This window comes from Diabrotica virgifera, chromosome 2, assembly GCF_917563875.1.
Source record: "Diabrotica virgifera virgifera chromosome 2, PGI_DIABVI_V3a".
Lineage (NCBI taxonomy): Eukaryota > Metazoa > Arthropoda > Insecta > Coleoptera > Chrysomelidae > Diabrotica > Diabrotica virgifera.
Genome location: NC_065444.1, coordinates 1302389 through 1321704, shown reverse-complemented (window position 1 = coordinate 1321704; position 19316 = coordinate 1302389). Strand labels below are relative to the sequence as shown.

At 31.2% G+C, this 19316-nt stretch overlaps 1 protein-coding gene across 3 annotated transcripts in view; it reads left to right on the top strand.

The window, feature by feature from the left end:
- Nucleotides 1-19316, top strand: part of LOC114335441 (calcium-transporting ATPase type 2C member 1) — a 127882-nt gene that overhangs the window by 24399 nt on the left and 84167 nt on the right. Inside the window, exon 1 of one of the 3 annotated variants that reach the window (XM_050643302.1) lies at nucleotides 17402-17484. The exons of the other annotated variants lie outside the window; for them this stretch is intronic. Within the exon in view, the coding sequence (XP_050499259.1) occupies nucleotides 17407-17484 (78 nt within the window). The 5' untranslated portion in view covers nucleotides 17402-17406. Of the gene's footprint in view, nucleotides 1-17401; nucleotides 17485-19316 lie in introns of those variants that run through there. 3 annotated transcript variants of the gene reach the window in all.

Genomic DNA, 19316 nt, shown 5'->3' with positions numbered 1-19316 from the left:
AGCTATAACAACTAGCCATGTATTTCATCAATACAGGGAGTTTCTAAATAAGTGCGACAAACTTTAAGGGGTAATTCTTCATGAAAAAATAATGACCGTTTGATTTATAAACATATGTCCGCAAATGCTTCGTTTCCGAGATACGGGATGTTGAATTTTTTTCTTACAAACCATGAGCATTTTGAGAATGGCTAAAATTCATGAATTAAAATTGGAATTGTTGGTGCATCCACCGTATTCACCCAATTTTGCCCGTACATACTTCCAGATATCTAAAAAGATTCATGCGTGGAAAGCGTTTTTTATTAAATGATAAGTCATAACAGCTGTGGAAGCGTATTTTGCAGCCTTTCCAGATTCTCCCTTTAGGAATCATCATCATCATGTAGCGCTACAACCCTGGGTGGGTCTTGTCTGACTGTACAACTTTTTTCCAATTTGTTCGGTCTTCCATCAACCTAGGGTCAAATGGGATGTTCATTTTCCGGAGATCTGCTTGGATGTTATCTCTCCATCGCATTCTGGGACATCTGAGTGGTCTGTTTCCTGTAGGAATCTCCTGCCATACCAGTCTTACAAGGCTCTCGTTATGAAGTCTGTGCACGTGGCCTGCCCATCTTAGTCGCTGTGATTTAATTTCTTGGGCATCACTTCAGGAATGGAATTCACAAATTGTAATCTTGTTGGAACAAGTATATTGATGTTCAGGTAGACTATTCTGATTAAAAAAGTGTATTTCAAAGCATAAAAGTTTTTCTTATCTGGGCGCAAAACTTATTGAATAGCCTATTATTTAGCCCGAGAATATTTCTTTATATGTGAATTTTCAAAATAGTATTACCTATGACATTTTTTTTTTGTAAGACTATGAAAAGGCTTTTGACAAAGTCAAACATGATCAGCTAATAGGATGCTTGCAAAAAAAAGAATGTGTGTGTACTTTGTACGCACGTAAGAAGTTATACTTCTATTATATGATTTAAACGAAATTAATATACTTTTTATTTATATTTTGTTTAAATATTAAACTAATTTATACTACTACTTCTCAAAAATTTTTATTAGAACAGTGCCAAAAATTAAAATAATAAAAGAATAAAACACACACAAACACATTAAACAAGCCACAAATGATGTTTGAACATTAATTGTCGAAAATTTTTTTAACTAAATACGTATTTTCTGAAAATACAATTATATAATAAATATACTTACAATCATAAAATGTATTAAAAAAAACAAAAAAGAAAGTTTCTATTGGGGCTCGAACCAGCGCTGATGAGAGTGGTTTATATTGGAATTCATTCGCCTTCTCCGCTTAGCCACAGACACTATGTGTAATTATTTACGAAGATCGACTAACTAAACGGATTAAACTTGTGATATTTTGATATTTTGAAAATTGATCAAATTATTTTAATTTTGAATTGAAATGATTTAGAATTGAAAAAATACAACAAAACATAGAGTAAAAAAACAATATATTAGGTGAATATTGATAGAAATTTTGATGGTAATCAAATTATATAAATAAAAGTATTACATACTATGTATTTTGGCAGATCAAATAGGTAGGTTTATACCCATGATACATTAACAATTATTACGTACCTGTTGCTTTTAAAAACTATTTAAAAGTCACTACAATATTATAAACTTTTTTGTTTCTGTCCTCACAACAATAAAACTAATATATTATACATTTGTTTACCTTTACCTTTACCTCCAAACCACAGCTGCCATATCGGATAATTTTTGACATGTCATTTGAACATCCAATCAGAACAAAGTTATAATGCGCATGCGCCGGGCTGATAGCTTTTAACATATAAAAAAAATCACCCTCTATCGCCGGTAAAGAAGTACATATAACTTCAAAAAAGAACCTGAATCCAAACGACATTAATACAATACGTGAACTCTACTGGAATCAAAACGCCTCTGTTAGAACCGAAATGGGTGATACTGAAACCATAAATATCCAAAGAGGACTTAGACAAGGTTGTATATTATCACCATTATTATTCAACTTGTACTCAGAGGAAATTTTTGTTGAGCTCTAGATGAAGCACAAGAAGGCATAAAAGTCAATGGAAAAATCGTGAACATCAGGTACGCCGATGACACAGTACTGATTGCTGGCAGTGAAGAAGAACTACAAATTCTGTTAACCAAAGTAGTGCGAGAAGGAGAACTATATGGCCTCAAGATGAATGTAAAAAAAAACTAAATCAATGGTAATTTCAAAAAAGCACACACACCAGTTATAAACATCCTAGTCAACAACAATCTCGTTGAACAAGTGAAAAAGTTTAAGTACCTAGGATGTTGGATACATGAAACCTTAGACCAAGAACAAGAGATTAAATGTAGAAAAGAATAGACAAGAAACACCTTCTTAAAGATGCGACAGTTACTCACTGCCCGCAACCTTGATCTGTCCCTACGATACCGCATGATAAAGTGTTATGTATATAGGGTGAGGCAGATAACTGGCCTATTAGAAATATCTCGAGAACTAAAGGCAACAGAATCATGAAAATTGGAATAAAGGGGTTTTGAAGGATGATCTATTAAATGAAAATATTTTCATCTCTTTGCAACTTCCGGTTATACCGGAATATAACTTCGTTTTTTTAAATGGGACACCCTGTATATTTTTACATTTTTGGATTCTCTTCGATGTCTTCTTTCTTAAAATATGAGGTTTTGTAATATTATACAGGGTATTTTAAAAGATAATTTTTTTATTAATTTCGTAGCAAAATTAACACCCTGTAGAATTGTAGTAGTTTGACATCTAAAACTCTACTTACGTTTAAATGATTTTTAATATACTCTACTATTGTTAAGAATCATTAGTATAGCTAAATTTTTAATTTTAGTATACAGGGTTGGTCGAAACTCGGAATGAGTATTTTCTGAGTTTTCTTAAATGGAACACCCTGTATTTTTGTATTGCAGTGAAATGATATTTTATAGTACTTTTTTATTTCTTAAGCATTCCCTATACCTAACTGCTTTAATTTGTGAGTTATTAGTGATTCAAGCTAAACATTAATTGCAACAAAAAATACGTAAAATTTTATTAAGCTGGCCGTGAAAATACTCAATCCCAAATAATTTTTCAGAAATAAATACATATTAATCCAGACTGGTCCTTAAAATTACCAATAATGGTTTAGCTATCGAAATACCTACTTAGTTAAGATTGTTGGTGCGATTAACAATTAAGCACAAATTAAAGCAGTTAGGTATAGGGAATGCTTAAGAAATAAAAAAGTACCATAAAATATCATTTCATTACAATACTAAAATACAGGGTGTTCCATTTAAGAAAACTCAGAAAATACTCATTCCGAGTTTCGACCAACCCTGTATACTAAAATTAAAAATTTAGCTGTACTAATGGTTCTTAACAATAGTAGAGTATATTAAAAATCATTTGAACGTAAGTAGAGTTTTAGATGTCAAACTACTACAATTCTACAGGGTGTTAATTTTGCTACGAAATTAATAAAAAAACGTAATTATCTTTTAAAATACCCTGTATATTATTACAAACCGTCATATTTTAAGACAGAAGACATCGAAGAGAATTCAAAAATGTAAAAATATACAGGGTGTCCCATTTAAAAAAACTAAGTTATAAGCAACTTCCGGTATAACCGGAAGTTGCAAAGAGATGAAAATATTTTCATTTAATAGATCATCCTTCAAAACCCCTTTATTCCAATTTTCATGATTCTGTTGCCTTTAGTTCTTAAGATATTTCTAATAGGCCCTTTATTTGCCTCACCCTGTATATAGTCTACTGTTGCACGGCGTGGAAGCTTGGACGTTAACAGTCAGCTCGTTACGACGTTTAGAGAACTTTGAGATGTGGGTATTTCGTCGTATGCTGAAAATTCCATGGACCGACCGCGTTAGAAATAAAATAGTTTTAAGGCGTATGAATAGAGAACGTGAACTCACAGAAATTGTCAAAAAACGTAAAACATCTTATCTTAGACACATATTTAGACATGACAGGTATAACTTCCTTCAACTTATTATGGAGAATAGAAGAAAAATATTATTCGAAGGGAAAATAGAAGGAAGTCGCGGCCCGGGTAGACGACAAATGACCTGGCCACAGGCAACATTAAAGAATGGACAGGATTAGACTTTCAAAGTCTAATAAGAAAAGCCCAAAATAGAGAAGTATCGCCAACCTTCGCTAAAAAGACGACACCCAAAGAAGAGGAAGACTATGAACATTTGGTAGAGGTTATTTCTTATTTTTTGTAGTTTCGGGTACAGATTTATTAACTGCAATTTACAAAAAAAGTTACAGAGTTTTATCCACTATCAAACTATATTTTTATGAGCTTTAAATAAATGTTTTTTGTCGACAAAACTAAATGTGAAATATTATGTGGGTTGAAAATTTATATTGTATAAAATGAATCGACAAAAATTTATTGCATTGTTTAAAATTTTTAATTCGAATTAATATGTTAAAATTTATTATAATTGTTTATATTGATAAACAATACGACTAGACAAGCAAAAACAACCATTGAAAAATGTCTGAACTAGAAAATTATTTTATAGATGACATTTCTTTAATCACAGTTTAGAAAATAATTCATTTGAACATTTAAAAGTGTCTTGGTAATATAATAATTTATCATTAGACAAAGATAAAATTAAAAAACAAACACGTATGTGCTATTTATTCATTCCATGGGGTATTATCAGTTCCGGTTGCACTGCAGTGCAAAAGTTTCATTTAGTAACTAAAACTAGAAAGTTGATCTAGTTTGTAAGAGTATTCACACTTGAAGAATTATGTACCTACTGATGTACAGTGGGTTTCAAAAGAACCATGTTTGTTATAAATACACTGCGAATTTTACATTGCATTAAAAGGTGATAAACATTAGATCTTCCTGCATAGCTGCTTGTTCTTCTGCTTCCATGTCCTTATATTCAGCTTCAATTTTAATTTTCAAAAGTTTAACATACATCTGCTGATCGTACTTGATACTTGCCAAGAAGGGCCTCACGGATACCCAGCGCATTCCTAAATCCAAACTGGGCTTCGTATTTTTTGCAATAACTTCTTGCTGCCTCTTTGGAATTACTGTAAAAACATACTTTCATATTTAAGCCATTCCTCAGTTATTTCACCAGTAATACACACGTCATTAAAAAGCTTATAGGCCTGGATCCCGCGTACCAAAAAAAGTTGATTAATAAAAAACTGAAAATTTCTTAATGGCTGAAAATTTGTTAAACGGTGTCTAGTCGGACAAACTTTGATGTATGGGAACACTGGAACAGGGGAAGTTTTAATTGTGGAACGTGATTTTAATTGTGGAAGGTGTCATCCTTACAAGTTTATGATTGTGAAAACTAGCAGGTTGTTTTTAAGTTTATTCAATAGCAAACTTTATATATAATATCTATATGAAATATGTTTGTCCGACAAATATGTTCGGCATTTTAATAAGTCCGATACGTAGAACATGTCAAATGAAAGTAATTATGTTGGTGACAAATAGCAGTCTGATTTTTGCATGAGAGTTTAATGAAAGAGTAACAAAACAATTGGAAGTTTTTTCCGACAAAATACATGGGACGTGTTCGTAGTTTGACGTTCGAAACCTGTAACTTGTTCCACAATTAAAACTTCCCTTGTTCCAGTCTTCCCGTACATCAAAGTTTGTCCTACTAGACACCGTTAAGCTATTAACAAATTCAGCTTGCTACTAATAAACTTTTTTGGTACGCGGGATCCAGGTCTATAAACTAGAGCACTGATTTCGTCCACTTGCATTATTTTTAAGAATTTAGCCAAGTTATAGAGACCGTTATAGTATTCTGCCATAAAAACTATACTACCATGCATTCCCAAATAAAGTATAGCTAACAATACATGGACACTAAGTAGGGGAGATAGGGTACAATTGTAACGCGGTACAAATGTAACATTGCTTCTAAACATCTTGTTTTTGGTCGACTAGAGCTGGCAACGCTGCACGTGAGAAAGTATTTAGTGATGTGATGTTGTCCTTAGTTTGGCGATGTTAAGTGAAAGGGTTACGTTGTTACGACGAAAATATTGGTTTTTACGCCTAGCGAGTAAAATTAATTAAATTTTTTATATTTTTGAATAATCGCTCTAGTTTTTAGAGTTACTTTTTAGAAAGGGTGGCATAATAATTGATTCATATTATCCATTTATCAATATATTTATTAAATTAAGATCAGATTTCGTGATGTGTTATAAAATTCTGACAAACCATTGGCATGTCGTTGTGGTACAATTGTAACACTAGCAACGGGTACATTTGTAACGTGTATTACTCATACCAGTATATACATACACATTATATTAGTGTATGTACCAATATGTCTGTGTGTGTATATATTTAATTAAATATATACATAAATATATATAAGTAATATATATGTATGTATAAATTATATAAATGTGTGTGTGTGTGTGTGTGTGTGTGTGTGTGTGTGTGTGTGTGTGTGTGTGTGTGTGTGTGTGTGTGTGTGTGTGTGTGTGTGTGTGTGTGTTTTAGAATACATTTTTGATTTATATGTTTGATTTTATTTCAAGTAGTAGTAAGTAGGTCTTTATATAAAATTAAATTCTTTATTGGTTTACAAGACACCTGTTTATAAATATTTATTTTAGGAATAAGTTGGATACAATTCCATGATTTTGACATTGTTACATTTTTTGTCCCCTTTATGTGTTACAATTGTCCCTCGAATGGGTACAGATGTAACACTTCTTGTTAAGTTAAAATTATGCATTTTCCTAGTTACCTAATCAATAAAACTTACAAAATAAAATTGGAAACTGAAGTCAAATATTCAACCTATAGTCCTATATGTTAACCCATTTTTAAATAAAAAATTACAAGTAAAAAATGTTACAATTGTACCTCCCCTACTAACTAGGAATTTCCAATTTTAATTTGTTTTCATAAGAATCACACGTGTTATCATTTACGTTAATAATACGATTATTTTTTGTTGTTTTTTTTTTAAAACATTTACGTTTTTTTTTGCAGAGTTTAATCAAATAAATCCAAGACCCTTGACGAATACGATAATTTGTATGTTTATTAACATTTTAGTAATTACAGGAAATCGGTCTATAGAGATAAAAACCGTCCAGTACCCTTCAATTAAATTTTTGACGGTACTACTACTAACTCATCTAATTGTTTACAATTTGGTAATAAGTCGAATTCTCCTAATCGTCTGATATTTAAATGTAGTATCACTTTCAGATATCACCGTTTTTTCACAGGTGTTATGATAAAAATCAAATGATACCTTTCAAGACACTTCAAAAAATATTAGACAACATTAATCTTATACAGGGTGTTTCATTAATAATTGTCCATATAGTAACTGGAGAAACCTTAGCACAAAATACGAAGATTTAACCTAAAACACTTAAATAAAATGTGGTTCCTTACTGAGTTACAGGGTGTTTTATCTAAAAATTTAAAAACTATTTTTGCTCAGCATTTTAAAACTATACGACGTATCATTTTCATAATTGGCAGAAAGTGCGAATACTAGACATCCTACTAAATAATGATAAACAAACGTTTCTAGCTACTACCAGAGGCGTACGACAGGGGATGGTGAATGGTTGACCCTTCTCAAATTCTACGCCACTGGAGGAATTACTATTTTAGTGCCATTTTTATATTCTCTAATACTTTCTACGTAAATAATATACTCTTCATTGGTAACGATAAAGTCATGAGTTTTCGAGATATTTGAAGTTAAATATGAAACGGCACAGTTATTTTGATTAATTTATGATATGATTCATAATGATTAAAATTTAAAAATTATTTGTACCCAGTACTTTAAGACTATTTGGCGTATCCTTATCATACTTGGCGGAAAGTGTAGATACTGTACACCCTACTAAATTAAGATAAATAAACGTTTGTAGCTACTACCAGAGGCGTACGACAGGGGATAGTGGCTGGTTGACCCTTCCCAAATTCTACACCACTGACAAAATTGTTATTTTAGTGTAATTTTTTGATTTTGCAATAATTTTTATGTAAATAATATACCCTTCATTCGTAACGATAAAATGATTAGTTTTCGAGATATTTGAAATTAAAAATGAAGCGACACAATACATTAATCAAAATAACCGTGTCCTTTCATTTTAAACTTCAAAGATCTCGAAAAGTAATGACTTTATCGTTGCGAATGAAGAGTATATTATTTTCATAGAAAGTATTGGAGAATCCAAAAATTGAATTAAAATAGCAATTTCGCCAGTGACGTAGAATTTGGAAAGGGTCAACCATTCACTTTCCCCCGTCGTACGCCTCTGGTAATAGCCAGAAACGTTTCTTTAACATAATTTAGTAGTTTGTACAGTACCTATACTTCCTGCCAAGTATGAAAATGATACGTCGTATAGTTTTAAAATGCTGAGCAAAAATAGTTTTTAAATTTTTAGATAAAACACCCTGTAACTCAGTAAGGAATCACATTTTATTTAAGTGTTGTAGGTTAAATCTTCGTATTTTGTGCTAAGGTTTCCCCAATTATATGGACAATTATTAATGAAACACCCTGTATATTCACTATTATTATTTATTATTATTTCCTCTTAAACAGGGCCGGCGATAAGGGGCCTGCGAGGGATGCACTGCATGTCCAGCAGGCGGGCACTTTATACCCTAGCACCGGGACGGGGTCCGGACAAAAAATCCCCACAAATTATCCCTGGAAAAAAATCCCCGGACAAATAGTACCCGGACAAAAAATCCCCACAAAAAATCCCGGACAAATAATCCCCACAAATTTTTTTGGACAAAATATCTGCTCTTAACATCTGCTCTTAAATACATCATTTTTAATTTTAATGTATAAGATGGGATTGGTATGGTCTTTTAATACTTTATTAGTTAGCAATGAATTTATTTTAATTTCAATATGTGAATCTCTTTGACGAAATAACCAAACATAAGTTAAAAATTATCTAATTATTGAAGTAGAATCCCTCATATAACGAATGTCATCATCATTATCAATGGCATTACAAGTGTTCGTGAGTCTTTGCCGCGTTTACTATTGCCTTCTATGTTTGTTGGTTCTGTGTCACTATTTCCTATTGTATTACTCCCATTTTCTCCAAATCCTCTCTGACTGCATCTTTCCAACTTTTTCCTAGGCCGTCCTAAAAACTTTTTACCATCTGGTCTTCCCAAAACACATTGTTTATAAGGCGGTTGTCTTTACTGCGGATAATCTTTCATCTTTCTTTTTTTTTCGTTGGCGTCCATGTTTCGCTTCCATACGTGACTGATGGTCTTATAATCGTATATCGACGGTGATCATTTCTCCATTTTTATCCTTCACGAAATCGGGTATATTATATATGCATATAAGCATATACAGGGTGTTTCATTAATAATTGTCCATATAGTAACTGGAGAAACCTTAGCACAAAATACGAAGATTTAACCTAAAACACTTAAATAAAATGTGGTTCCTTACTGAGTTACAGGGTGTTTTACCTAAAAATTTAAAAACTATTTTTGCTCAGCATTTTTAAACTATTCGACGTATCCTTTTTCATACTTGGCAGGAAGTATAGGTACTGTATAAACTACTAAATTATGATAAACAAACGTTTCTAGCCACTACCAGAGGAGTACGACAGGAGATAGTAAATGGTTGACCCTTCTCAAATTCTACGCCACTGGAGGAATTACTATTCTAGTGCCGTTTTTAGATTCACCGATACTTTCTACGTAAATAATATACTCTTCATTGGTAACGATAAAGTCATTAGTTTTCGAGATATTTGAAGTTAAATATGAAACGGCACAGTTATTTTGATTAATTTATGATATGATTCATATGATTAAATTTTAAAACTTTTAAAAATTTTATTTGTCCCCAGTACTTTAAAACAATTTGGCGTATTCTTATCATACTTGGCAGAAAGTGTAGGTACTGTACACCCTACTAAATTAAGATAAATAAACGTTTCTAGATACTACCAGAGGCGTACGACAGGGGATATGGCTGGTTGACCCTTCCCAAATTCTACGCCACTGACGAAATAGCTATTTTAGTGTAATTTTTTGATTTTCCAGTACTTTTTATGGAAATAATATACTCTTCATTCGGAACGATAAAATGATTAGTTTTCGAGATATTTGAAATTAAAAATGAAGCGCAACAATACATTAATCAAAATAACCGTGTCGTTTCATTTTTAACTTCAAATATCTCGAAAACTAATGATTTTATCGTTACGAATTAAAAGTATATTATTTTTGTAAAAAGTATTGGAAAATCCAATAATTGAACTAAAATAGCAATTCCGCCAGTGGCGTAGAATTTGGAAAGGGTCAACCATTCACTTTCCCCCGTCGTACGCCCCTGGTAATAGCCAGAAACGTTTGTTTAACATAATTTAGTAGTTTATACAGTACCTATACTTCCTGCCAAGTATGAAAAGGATACGTCGAATAGTTTTAAAATGCTCAGCAAAAATGGTTTTTAAATTTTTAGGTAAATCACCCTGTAACTCTGTAAGGAAGCACATTTTATTTAAGAGTTTTAGGTTAAATCTTCGTATTTTCTCCAATTACTATATGGACAATTATTAATGAAACACCCTGTATATGCTTGAGTCTATTCTACCGGTAAGTTTTCTCCATTCAGTGGTATTCATTTGGTATTCCGCCGGGGCCTTCTGCTCTTTTGTTTTTTAAGGTTTTGATCGTTCTTTTTAGCTCAGCTAGGCTTAATTCGATTTTATCATATGCACATATAGCTTTCTATTCCGTCTATTTCTGTTTCTTTAAATTGGGGGCGGTTTTCGATTAGCAATTTTTTATAGTATTCTTGCCATTCTGTTTCTTTCATTATATACAGTTTATTAGAAGTTTATATAGTTCAATCACCTGTACATACCCGTTGGAATTGTCCTCACAACAAAAACCTAACAGCTAAAGGACTTTTATTTCGGACTAAATCGTCAATATAAGCCCAATAACACACCCTGTAGTGCACTTAATCTAATGAAAAAAACAAGCAAGAACATGAATTGAGCGGACTCCCATGAAAACAATAAAGGATCCATTATCTAGATTGGTTCATTGATTGCTGAACTGTTAAATTACGTTGTTGTATAATCTACTGGAAAAAATATTAAAATTGCAAAAAGTGGCCGTGAATGTGTAGTTGTTCGTTATTATTGCAAAAATTAAAAAAGGATGCAACTAAAGTACACTGAGAATAAGAACTTCTGCTGGAAGACGTGAATTATTGTACCTTGACCGAGATTATTGAAAATGATCAAAAATATTATGAACATTATTTTATTTTTCAACAATACGATGCTAATCGCATTAGGCTTTACTTGTTCGTCAATATTTAGAGCAAAATTTTCCACGGCATTGAATTGGGAGGAGAGGTATCATCGCATGGTCTCCTCTCTCACCAGATTTGTCTCCCCTGGATTTTTTGCGAAGATACCTAAAATTTCATTTGCATACCTCAACCGGTTTTAGAACAATAAATAAATCCGTTTGTCCGTTTGTAAGCAAAATTTTAACACCCTCGTATCTCGGACATGCGTTTATAGAGCAAACTGTCATTATTTTTTCATGTTTAAAAATATACCCCTTAAAATTTTTCATATTTATTTACTAACCCTCTATATTCATTATGGGCCTGCTAACAAACTGTAAATTTGAAACTATCTATAGTCAGTATTACAATCATCACACATGCAACGACTAGACAGTGAAAGTTCAAATTTCATTCATTTTAGAAGCTTCGGTTCTAATTATAAAGCCCGTTTATTTTTGTCTACTTCGGTATTTTCTTAGCGTGAGAGGGAAAAGTGAAGTTACCAATACAGTAGGTACTCATAAATTGTAAAGAGTTTATTTTCTTATTAACATCTGAAATGGAATCCTAATTTAAACTGGAAGGGTGTATAGAAACTTAGAATGTGCATACATGCTATTATTAAATCTTGTTTAGAAATAATATTTGTTTCGAATTCTTCCATAAATACACTTCTCCGAGAAATTAACGGACCACTTTAAAAATGGGTCATTTTTGACGTCTCAAATTTCCTAAACCTGTTGTCCAATTTAAGTGATTTTTTTAATATGTTATAGCCTTATTCTTTAACAATATCGCTGTAATAAAATTAATGCTAGACGGGTAAATTGTCACTGTATACCGAGTGTACCAAACTGTATTTTTTTTCTCAAAGTTGACCACACCCTGTGGAATATTCTAGCATTTATAAAATACTGAAATTAAAACCCAACTATAGCTTCAGATTTTCTTAAGGTGATACAGTAGCAATCAACAGGTAGCAAAAACGCGTTCCAAGATTGCGGCTGTAGAAACAAAATCTCGAATTTTCAAATAAATTTTTTGGGCGAGTAATTATTTATCAATAATTATATAGCTTGGTGAAATAAAAGCTTTCTTGGTATAGATTATAAATTCAGAAGCCGGTTAAAATGAAACGAATATTTTAGTAACAATTCAATTGTTAATTAACAATTTACAGTCGCAATAACAACCAAAATAATCATGAGACATTGATCAAACTTAGAAAGATTATAAAGGTGTGATGCCTATTTAATATTTTGTCGACAAAATATAAATTTTTCATTTTTTTGCATAATCTTTACACGTTTAAAAAAATTGTTATAAACAAATTAACATTTCTTAGAAATTGTTTATTATATTCTAATTTTAAAAAATACTTAAAATGCGTATTTCATAGGTCTTGAAAATGAATGCTTTAAAAAATTTTCCAACCATTTGCAAAAAAGTTAGGAAACATCAAAATAAATATACGATATCTCCATTGTTTATAATTTGTTTTAATTGTTTCAAAGCTTAAAAGTGAGTCTATGGTACAATCTAATTACTCACAAAGAATCTCAAAAATTAGTGCAATGGTTATATTTTAATCAAAGATTAAAAATACTTTTTTTTATAATTTTTAGCGCGAAAGTAGGCTTGATACAGAGCCGGAGATAAAATGTTTACTCGAAGCGACTGACACGCTTAAACTCGCGCGAGTTGTGTATGTGGGCGGGTAGCTACGGTACTGTATTATTCTACTTTCGCGCGTGTAAATTACAAAAAAATATATTTATAATCTTTAATTAAAATATAACCATTAAGCTGATAATCAATATTGTTTTATAAATAATTAGCTTGTACTTTAAACTCACTTCTACGCTTTGAAAGAATTAAAAAAAATTATTAACACCGTAGTAATAGTATGTTTACTTTGCTGTTTCATAACTTTTTTGCAAATGGTTGCAAAAAAGTTTTAAAGCAATTATTTTCAAGATATTTGAAATGCGCATTTTAGCTATTTTTTTAAATTATAATATAATAAAAACTTTCTGAGAAACGTTAATTTGTTTATAACTATTTTTTTAAACATTTAAAGATTATGCAAAAAAATTAAAAATTTATATTTTGTCGACAAAATGTTAAATAGGCATCTCATCTTTATAAGATTTCAAAGTTTGATCAGTGCATCATAATTATTTTGGTTATTATTGCGACCGTAAATTATTAATTAACGATTGAATTGTTGCTAAAATATTCGTTTAATTTTCACCAGCTTCTGGAACTATAATCTACGCCAAGAAGGCTTTTAAGTCACCAAATTATTTAATTATTGGTAAATAATTACTTATCTAAAACTTTATTTGAAAATTAAAGATTTTGTTGGGAAAACCCGAATTTTCCTAGGAAAATTTTCGTCGGAGCTGATCGGGAAAAACACGTCTCTATGCAGAATTTAATCACGGTGAATTTTTATTTGAGTATTTTTGTTGTAAAGTTAAAATCTTTGGAGTTCTAGAGCAATAATTGAAAAAAACACGATTTTCGGGCGCCATTTTGTTTATAAAAAAGTAGCACACTATCTGAGGACTTTGCATACCTATATTATTAATATATAGGATCTTATAATTCGATTCCAGCAATAAAATTGCTGGTAAATAACTTTTCCCAAAAATGGCCTATTCTCCGATAATCAGCCCAGACTATAAAGAATGGCGGTACAGAGCCCAATTTGAAAAATATATTAATATATGGAAATTACTCTGTAATTAAATACAATATTAAAAAAACGAGCCTGTATCGCCATTAAGAAGAACAAAAAAATACACTTTCTTCAAATAAACTTTTTTATCCGATGCCTAGATTTTGTGTCATTTTGGAACTACTAAAATTTTTTATTTCATTAGTAGTTCCAAAATGACTGTATTTAATTACAGAGTAATTTCCACATATTAATATATTTTTCAAATTGGGCTCTGTACCGCCATTCTTTATTATATTACGAATACATGTGCCAAATATCTCGAAAAAATATTCAAAATTACAGCCGCAATCTTGGAACGCGTTTTTGCTACCTGTTGATCTCTACTGTATCACCTTAACATTCTGTTTTTTGATTCATTCGCTTATGTTGGATAATAAAAAACAACTACTTGGTACTTTGGTACGTTGGTACTTTAACAACTAGCCATGTTCTTCATCAATATAGGGTGTTTCTAAATATTCTAGCCTTTATAAAATAATGAAATTAAAACTTAACTGTAGCCTTAGGCTTTTTTAACATTTTGCTTTTTGATTCATTCGCTTATGTGCTATAATCAAAAAGTTAGGTACTTTTAACAACTTCATCAATACAGGATGTTTCTAAATAAGTGCGACAAACTTAAAGGGGTAATTCGGCATGTAAAAATAATGACAGTTTGCTTTATAAACATATGTCCGCAAATGCTTTGTTTCCGAGATACAGGATGTTGAAATGTTTCTTACAAACTGATGATTTATTTATTGCTCTAAAACCAGTTGAGATATGCAATTGAAATTTGGTAGGTTTTAAGTGGTAGTTATTGCGCATTCTTTGACATATAATTGAGAATTTTATATTCTCCATTGACGCGCATACGGTAACCCGTATGCACGCCAATGGTGAATATAAAATTCTTAATTATATGTAAACAAATACGCAATAACTATGTTTTAAAACCCACCAAATCTCATTTGTAAATCTTAAAGGTTTTAGAACAATAAAGAAATCGTCAGTTTGTAAGAAAAATTTCAACAGCCCGTATCTCGGAAACAAAGCATTTGCGGACATACTTTTATAAAGCAAACTGCCATTTCTTTTTCATGCCGAATTACCATTTAAAATTTATCGCACGCTCTGTATTGATGAAAAACATGGCTAGTTAATAAAGTACAGTAAAACCTCGATAAAACGGACCTCTATTTAACGGACTTTGGATATAACGGACAAAAAATCAGATCGAATGTACAAAAAATTTGAATGCAAAAAAAATATGAAAAATCGAATTCTAGAAGGAAAAACAAAAAGGCCAGTATCTCATCACTGCTTTGTGCTAACGCCGATGGATAGCATGGATTGACTACTATAAATTGCCCGTTTCATATTATAGCTCTAATAGGGCATGGTTCACCAGAGATATTTTCAAAAATTAGTTTTTAAAAGATTTGTAGCTACAGTGAGAAAATTTAAAGAGAAGAAACTGGTAATATCGCCTAAAGAGGTGAAGTGTTTATTGATTTTAGACAAAGCTCCCGCTAATCCCTCTGAAAATGTTCTAAATTCAGAAGAGGGCAACTTTAATTGTATGTTTTGCCAAAAAATACATTGCTTATTCAACCCATTTATCAGTGAATAATTTTGTCAACCAAATGAGTATATTGCAGAAAGTTTTTAAATGAAGTAGAAAAGTAAAAAAGTAGCGAACAAGACTTTATTCCTTTTTTTTTTACTTACAGATTTGTACACTTTTTCTTAATACAGTACCTACATAATTTCAAAAAAATATTTTTTGATTGATTTTTAACCTATTTTTATACAACGGACATCCCGTCCCCCCAATTAGTCCGTTATATCGAGGTTTTACTATATTCAACATTTTTATTATCCAACATAAGCGATTGAATAAAAAAACAGAATGTTAAGAAAATCCGAGTCTATAGTCGGGATTTAATTTCAGTATTTTATAAATGCTAGAATATTCCACACGGTGTGGTGAACTTTTAGAAAAAATCAATGTTTGAGTGGTACACCCGGTATACAATGACAATTTATATGTCTAGCAACAATATTATTACAGCCATATTGTTAAAGAATAAGGCTATAATAGTAGAGGATCCGATATAAGATTTGCACCGATCTGTTTAATAGATAAAAATTATTGGATATGTAATTTAGCGTGTTAACAATTACAAAAAACAAGGGTTGCCGATCTAATCTTGTTCTAATTATAATTAATTAATAATTAAAAAATGACATTTTTTAAAGAATTAAAAAAAAATTCAATCCGGGCAGATATTATTTTATATTTTTTGGATCATTCTAAATAAAATAGGTCTTTTGTAATTTTTCTCTAACGTTAATCGTTTTCGAGTTAAAAACAATTTAAAACTGAAAAAAGAACGAAAGATGACAATTTTCAAGACTCACAAACACAAGTAAAAAAATATCATTTTTGTAATCATCAAGTACATAAATTCAAGTTCAAACCTTTTTCTATGAGGTCTTAATAAGAATTTTAGTCATATTTTATTCTAAAACATATGTTTTTAATTGTTAATGAGGAAGGTTTCTTATGGGGAGACTGGCATCAACAACTAAAAAACAATGTTTCAGAATAAAAAAATCCAAAAGACTGAAAAGAACTGATACAATAAGGTTTGAACTTGAATTTAGGTACTTCGTAATTTCAAAAATGATGTTTTATAGTTATGTTTTTGAGCCTTGAAAATCGTCATCTTTCGTTCTTTTTTAAGTTTTAAATTGTTTATAACTAGAAAACGGTCAACTTTAGAGAAAAATTACAAAAGACCTTTTTTGTTTAGAATGACCTAAAAAATCTGAAATAATATTTGCCCGGGTCGAAGTTTTTTTTATTTATAAAAAATGTCATTTTTAATTATTAATTAATTATAGTTAGAACAAGATTAGATCGGTCAATCCTTTTTTTTTGTAATTGTTAACATGCTAAATTACATAGCCAATAATTTTTATCCATTAAACAGATCGGTGCAAATCGACCTTATATCGTATTTTAGACTATAAACATATTAAAAAATCACTTAAATCAGGACCACAGGTTTAGGAAATTCGATACATCAAATATGACCGATTTTTAAGGTGGTCCGTTAATTTCTTGGAGTAGTATATAAATTAAATGATTAATGGTTGATGTAAGTTTACTTTGTATTTTGTTTTTGCAAACATCCACAACCTTATTTTCGGCTACCTATATAAATACCTGTCTTGTATTGTCAACAATCTGTATGCACGATGTCCTCACCTTTTCAATAACAATGAATTTGTGTTTCGGTGGCGAAGGCACAGATGCAGAATGTAAATCAGTAAGTGTAATTATTGTTTACAATTTTTTTCTTTATCGTTACTAGGTGTTTACTTCTGACCTTATTATTTATATTACGTTAGCAATATTTAAACTTTTTGTATTCTTAGTATTATGCAAATACATATGAGAATAGGTTGTTTTTAAATGTTAATCTATTTTTTACGTTGTATACGCTGTACGGGTCGCCGATGGAAAGTTTTCAAATAAACGTCTGAATCTGGCAGATTTATGAATATTAATTACGGAAAAAAAGATAAAATTCGACCTCTGAATACAATAGTTCAGAAAAATACATTCTAGTATAATATACTAGTATAATATACTAATACATTCTAGTATAATATACTACTATAATGTACTAGTATAATATACTAATATATAGTATATAGGAGGCAAGTATGCTAAATTTGCAATTACTCGAGCGTTATGGGGACCTATTGGGTTGTGAAGATTATGTCCTAAAACCAAAAAAGTTAAGTTTTCCATTTTAGTGGGGATTTTCCATTTTTTAATTTAATTTTCTATTTCCATCAATCGTTTTTTCCGATTATAGGGCCATCTATCCAAATTCGAAAAAATGTCTCGAATACAAGTTACTTATTTTTACTTAAGGAATCCAAATCTGCAATAAAAAATGGGGGCTCCCTATATTAAGATTTTAAAGTAACCTCCCACCTCCCCCCCTTATTCCGTGGGGGGTCGTGTTTGGTATCATTCGATAGATTTTTGAAAAATATTGAACACATATTTTTTATAAAATCAATGGGACATTTAGCTGGTTGTATAATAATATCATAGTTTAAAAACTCATACAGAAGTAAAAAACTCCAATTTTTATATTGATATACCAATATGCAAATTGGAGTTTTTTACTCCTGTATGAGTTTACATATTTTTTAGTTTTTCGATCTGACCTTCATTTCGAAGAATATACGCTTTTTTTTCTGAATCTTTGTGACTCACCCATCGTCTGATATTTTTTTCGGGCATAACTTAACGAACTGCCCTGTATTAACAGCCAATATATGGTAGGGGTACATTTACATTGTACATTGTTTCTCCCCATGTGATCTTCTGACGCGCTCGAGACACTGCCAAAATTCCCGCTTGGGCTCCCCTACCATAACCATTCTTTGTCTTAGTTCTAAACTGAGATGATTATTGCAAAGAAATGACTTCATTTTCATAAAAGTAGTTGTTAGAACATTTCTACCAAATAGACATTGCCAAGAAAATCAGTGCAGTGCAGTGCGGCAACATAGCGCCTGTTACATCTCTGTTTTTTGAATTCGAACCAGAGACATGTTAACAATAGACCAGGCTAGTTATATGCCACTCAATGCATCGGGGTGTAACGCCAATATCAAGTACGGTGGTCTAGCTATCTTTGTCTGACGTAGCTACCAAGAGGTGGGAGTAATGAAACGACACAGACATAGAGGCGGCGGCCATCAAATGCTAGAGAGAGAAAGCTAAGCGCCGGTAGAGAGAGAGATAGGTAGACCACCCACCCGAACTGCTCCGCTTTACGCTACTTTTCGGAACTGGCCTAATCTGCTTGTTATTATATCTATGATCCGAACAACCAAGGGTGGCGATATCAAGTTAGTATAGCAACCAAGTAGTACATTGATTACAACAAGAAAAAAAAGACTCCACGTCAGAATTTTTAAATTAGAATTGTCACTTTTGTAATATGTAGTTATAAAATTTTGTTCTCTTTTATTCACACATAAATTATTTGACCGTCCATGCCACAATTTCATTTATCTGCCATAAGATAATCCACCAGTAGTTTTAGTCATTGCTATTCCACGTTTTATTTCTATG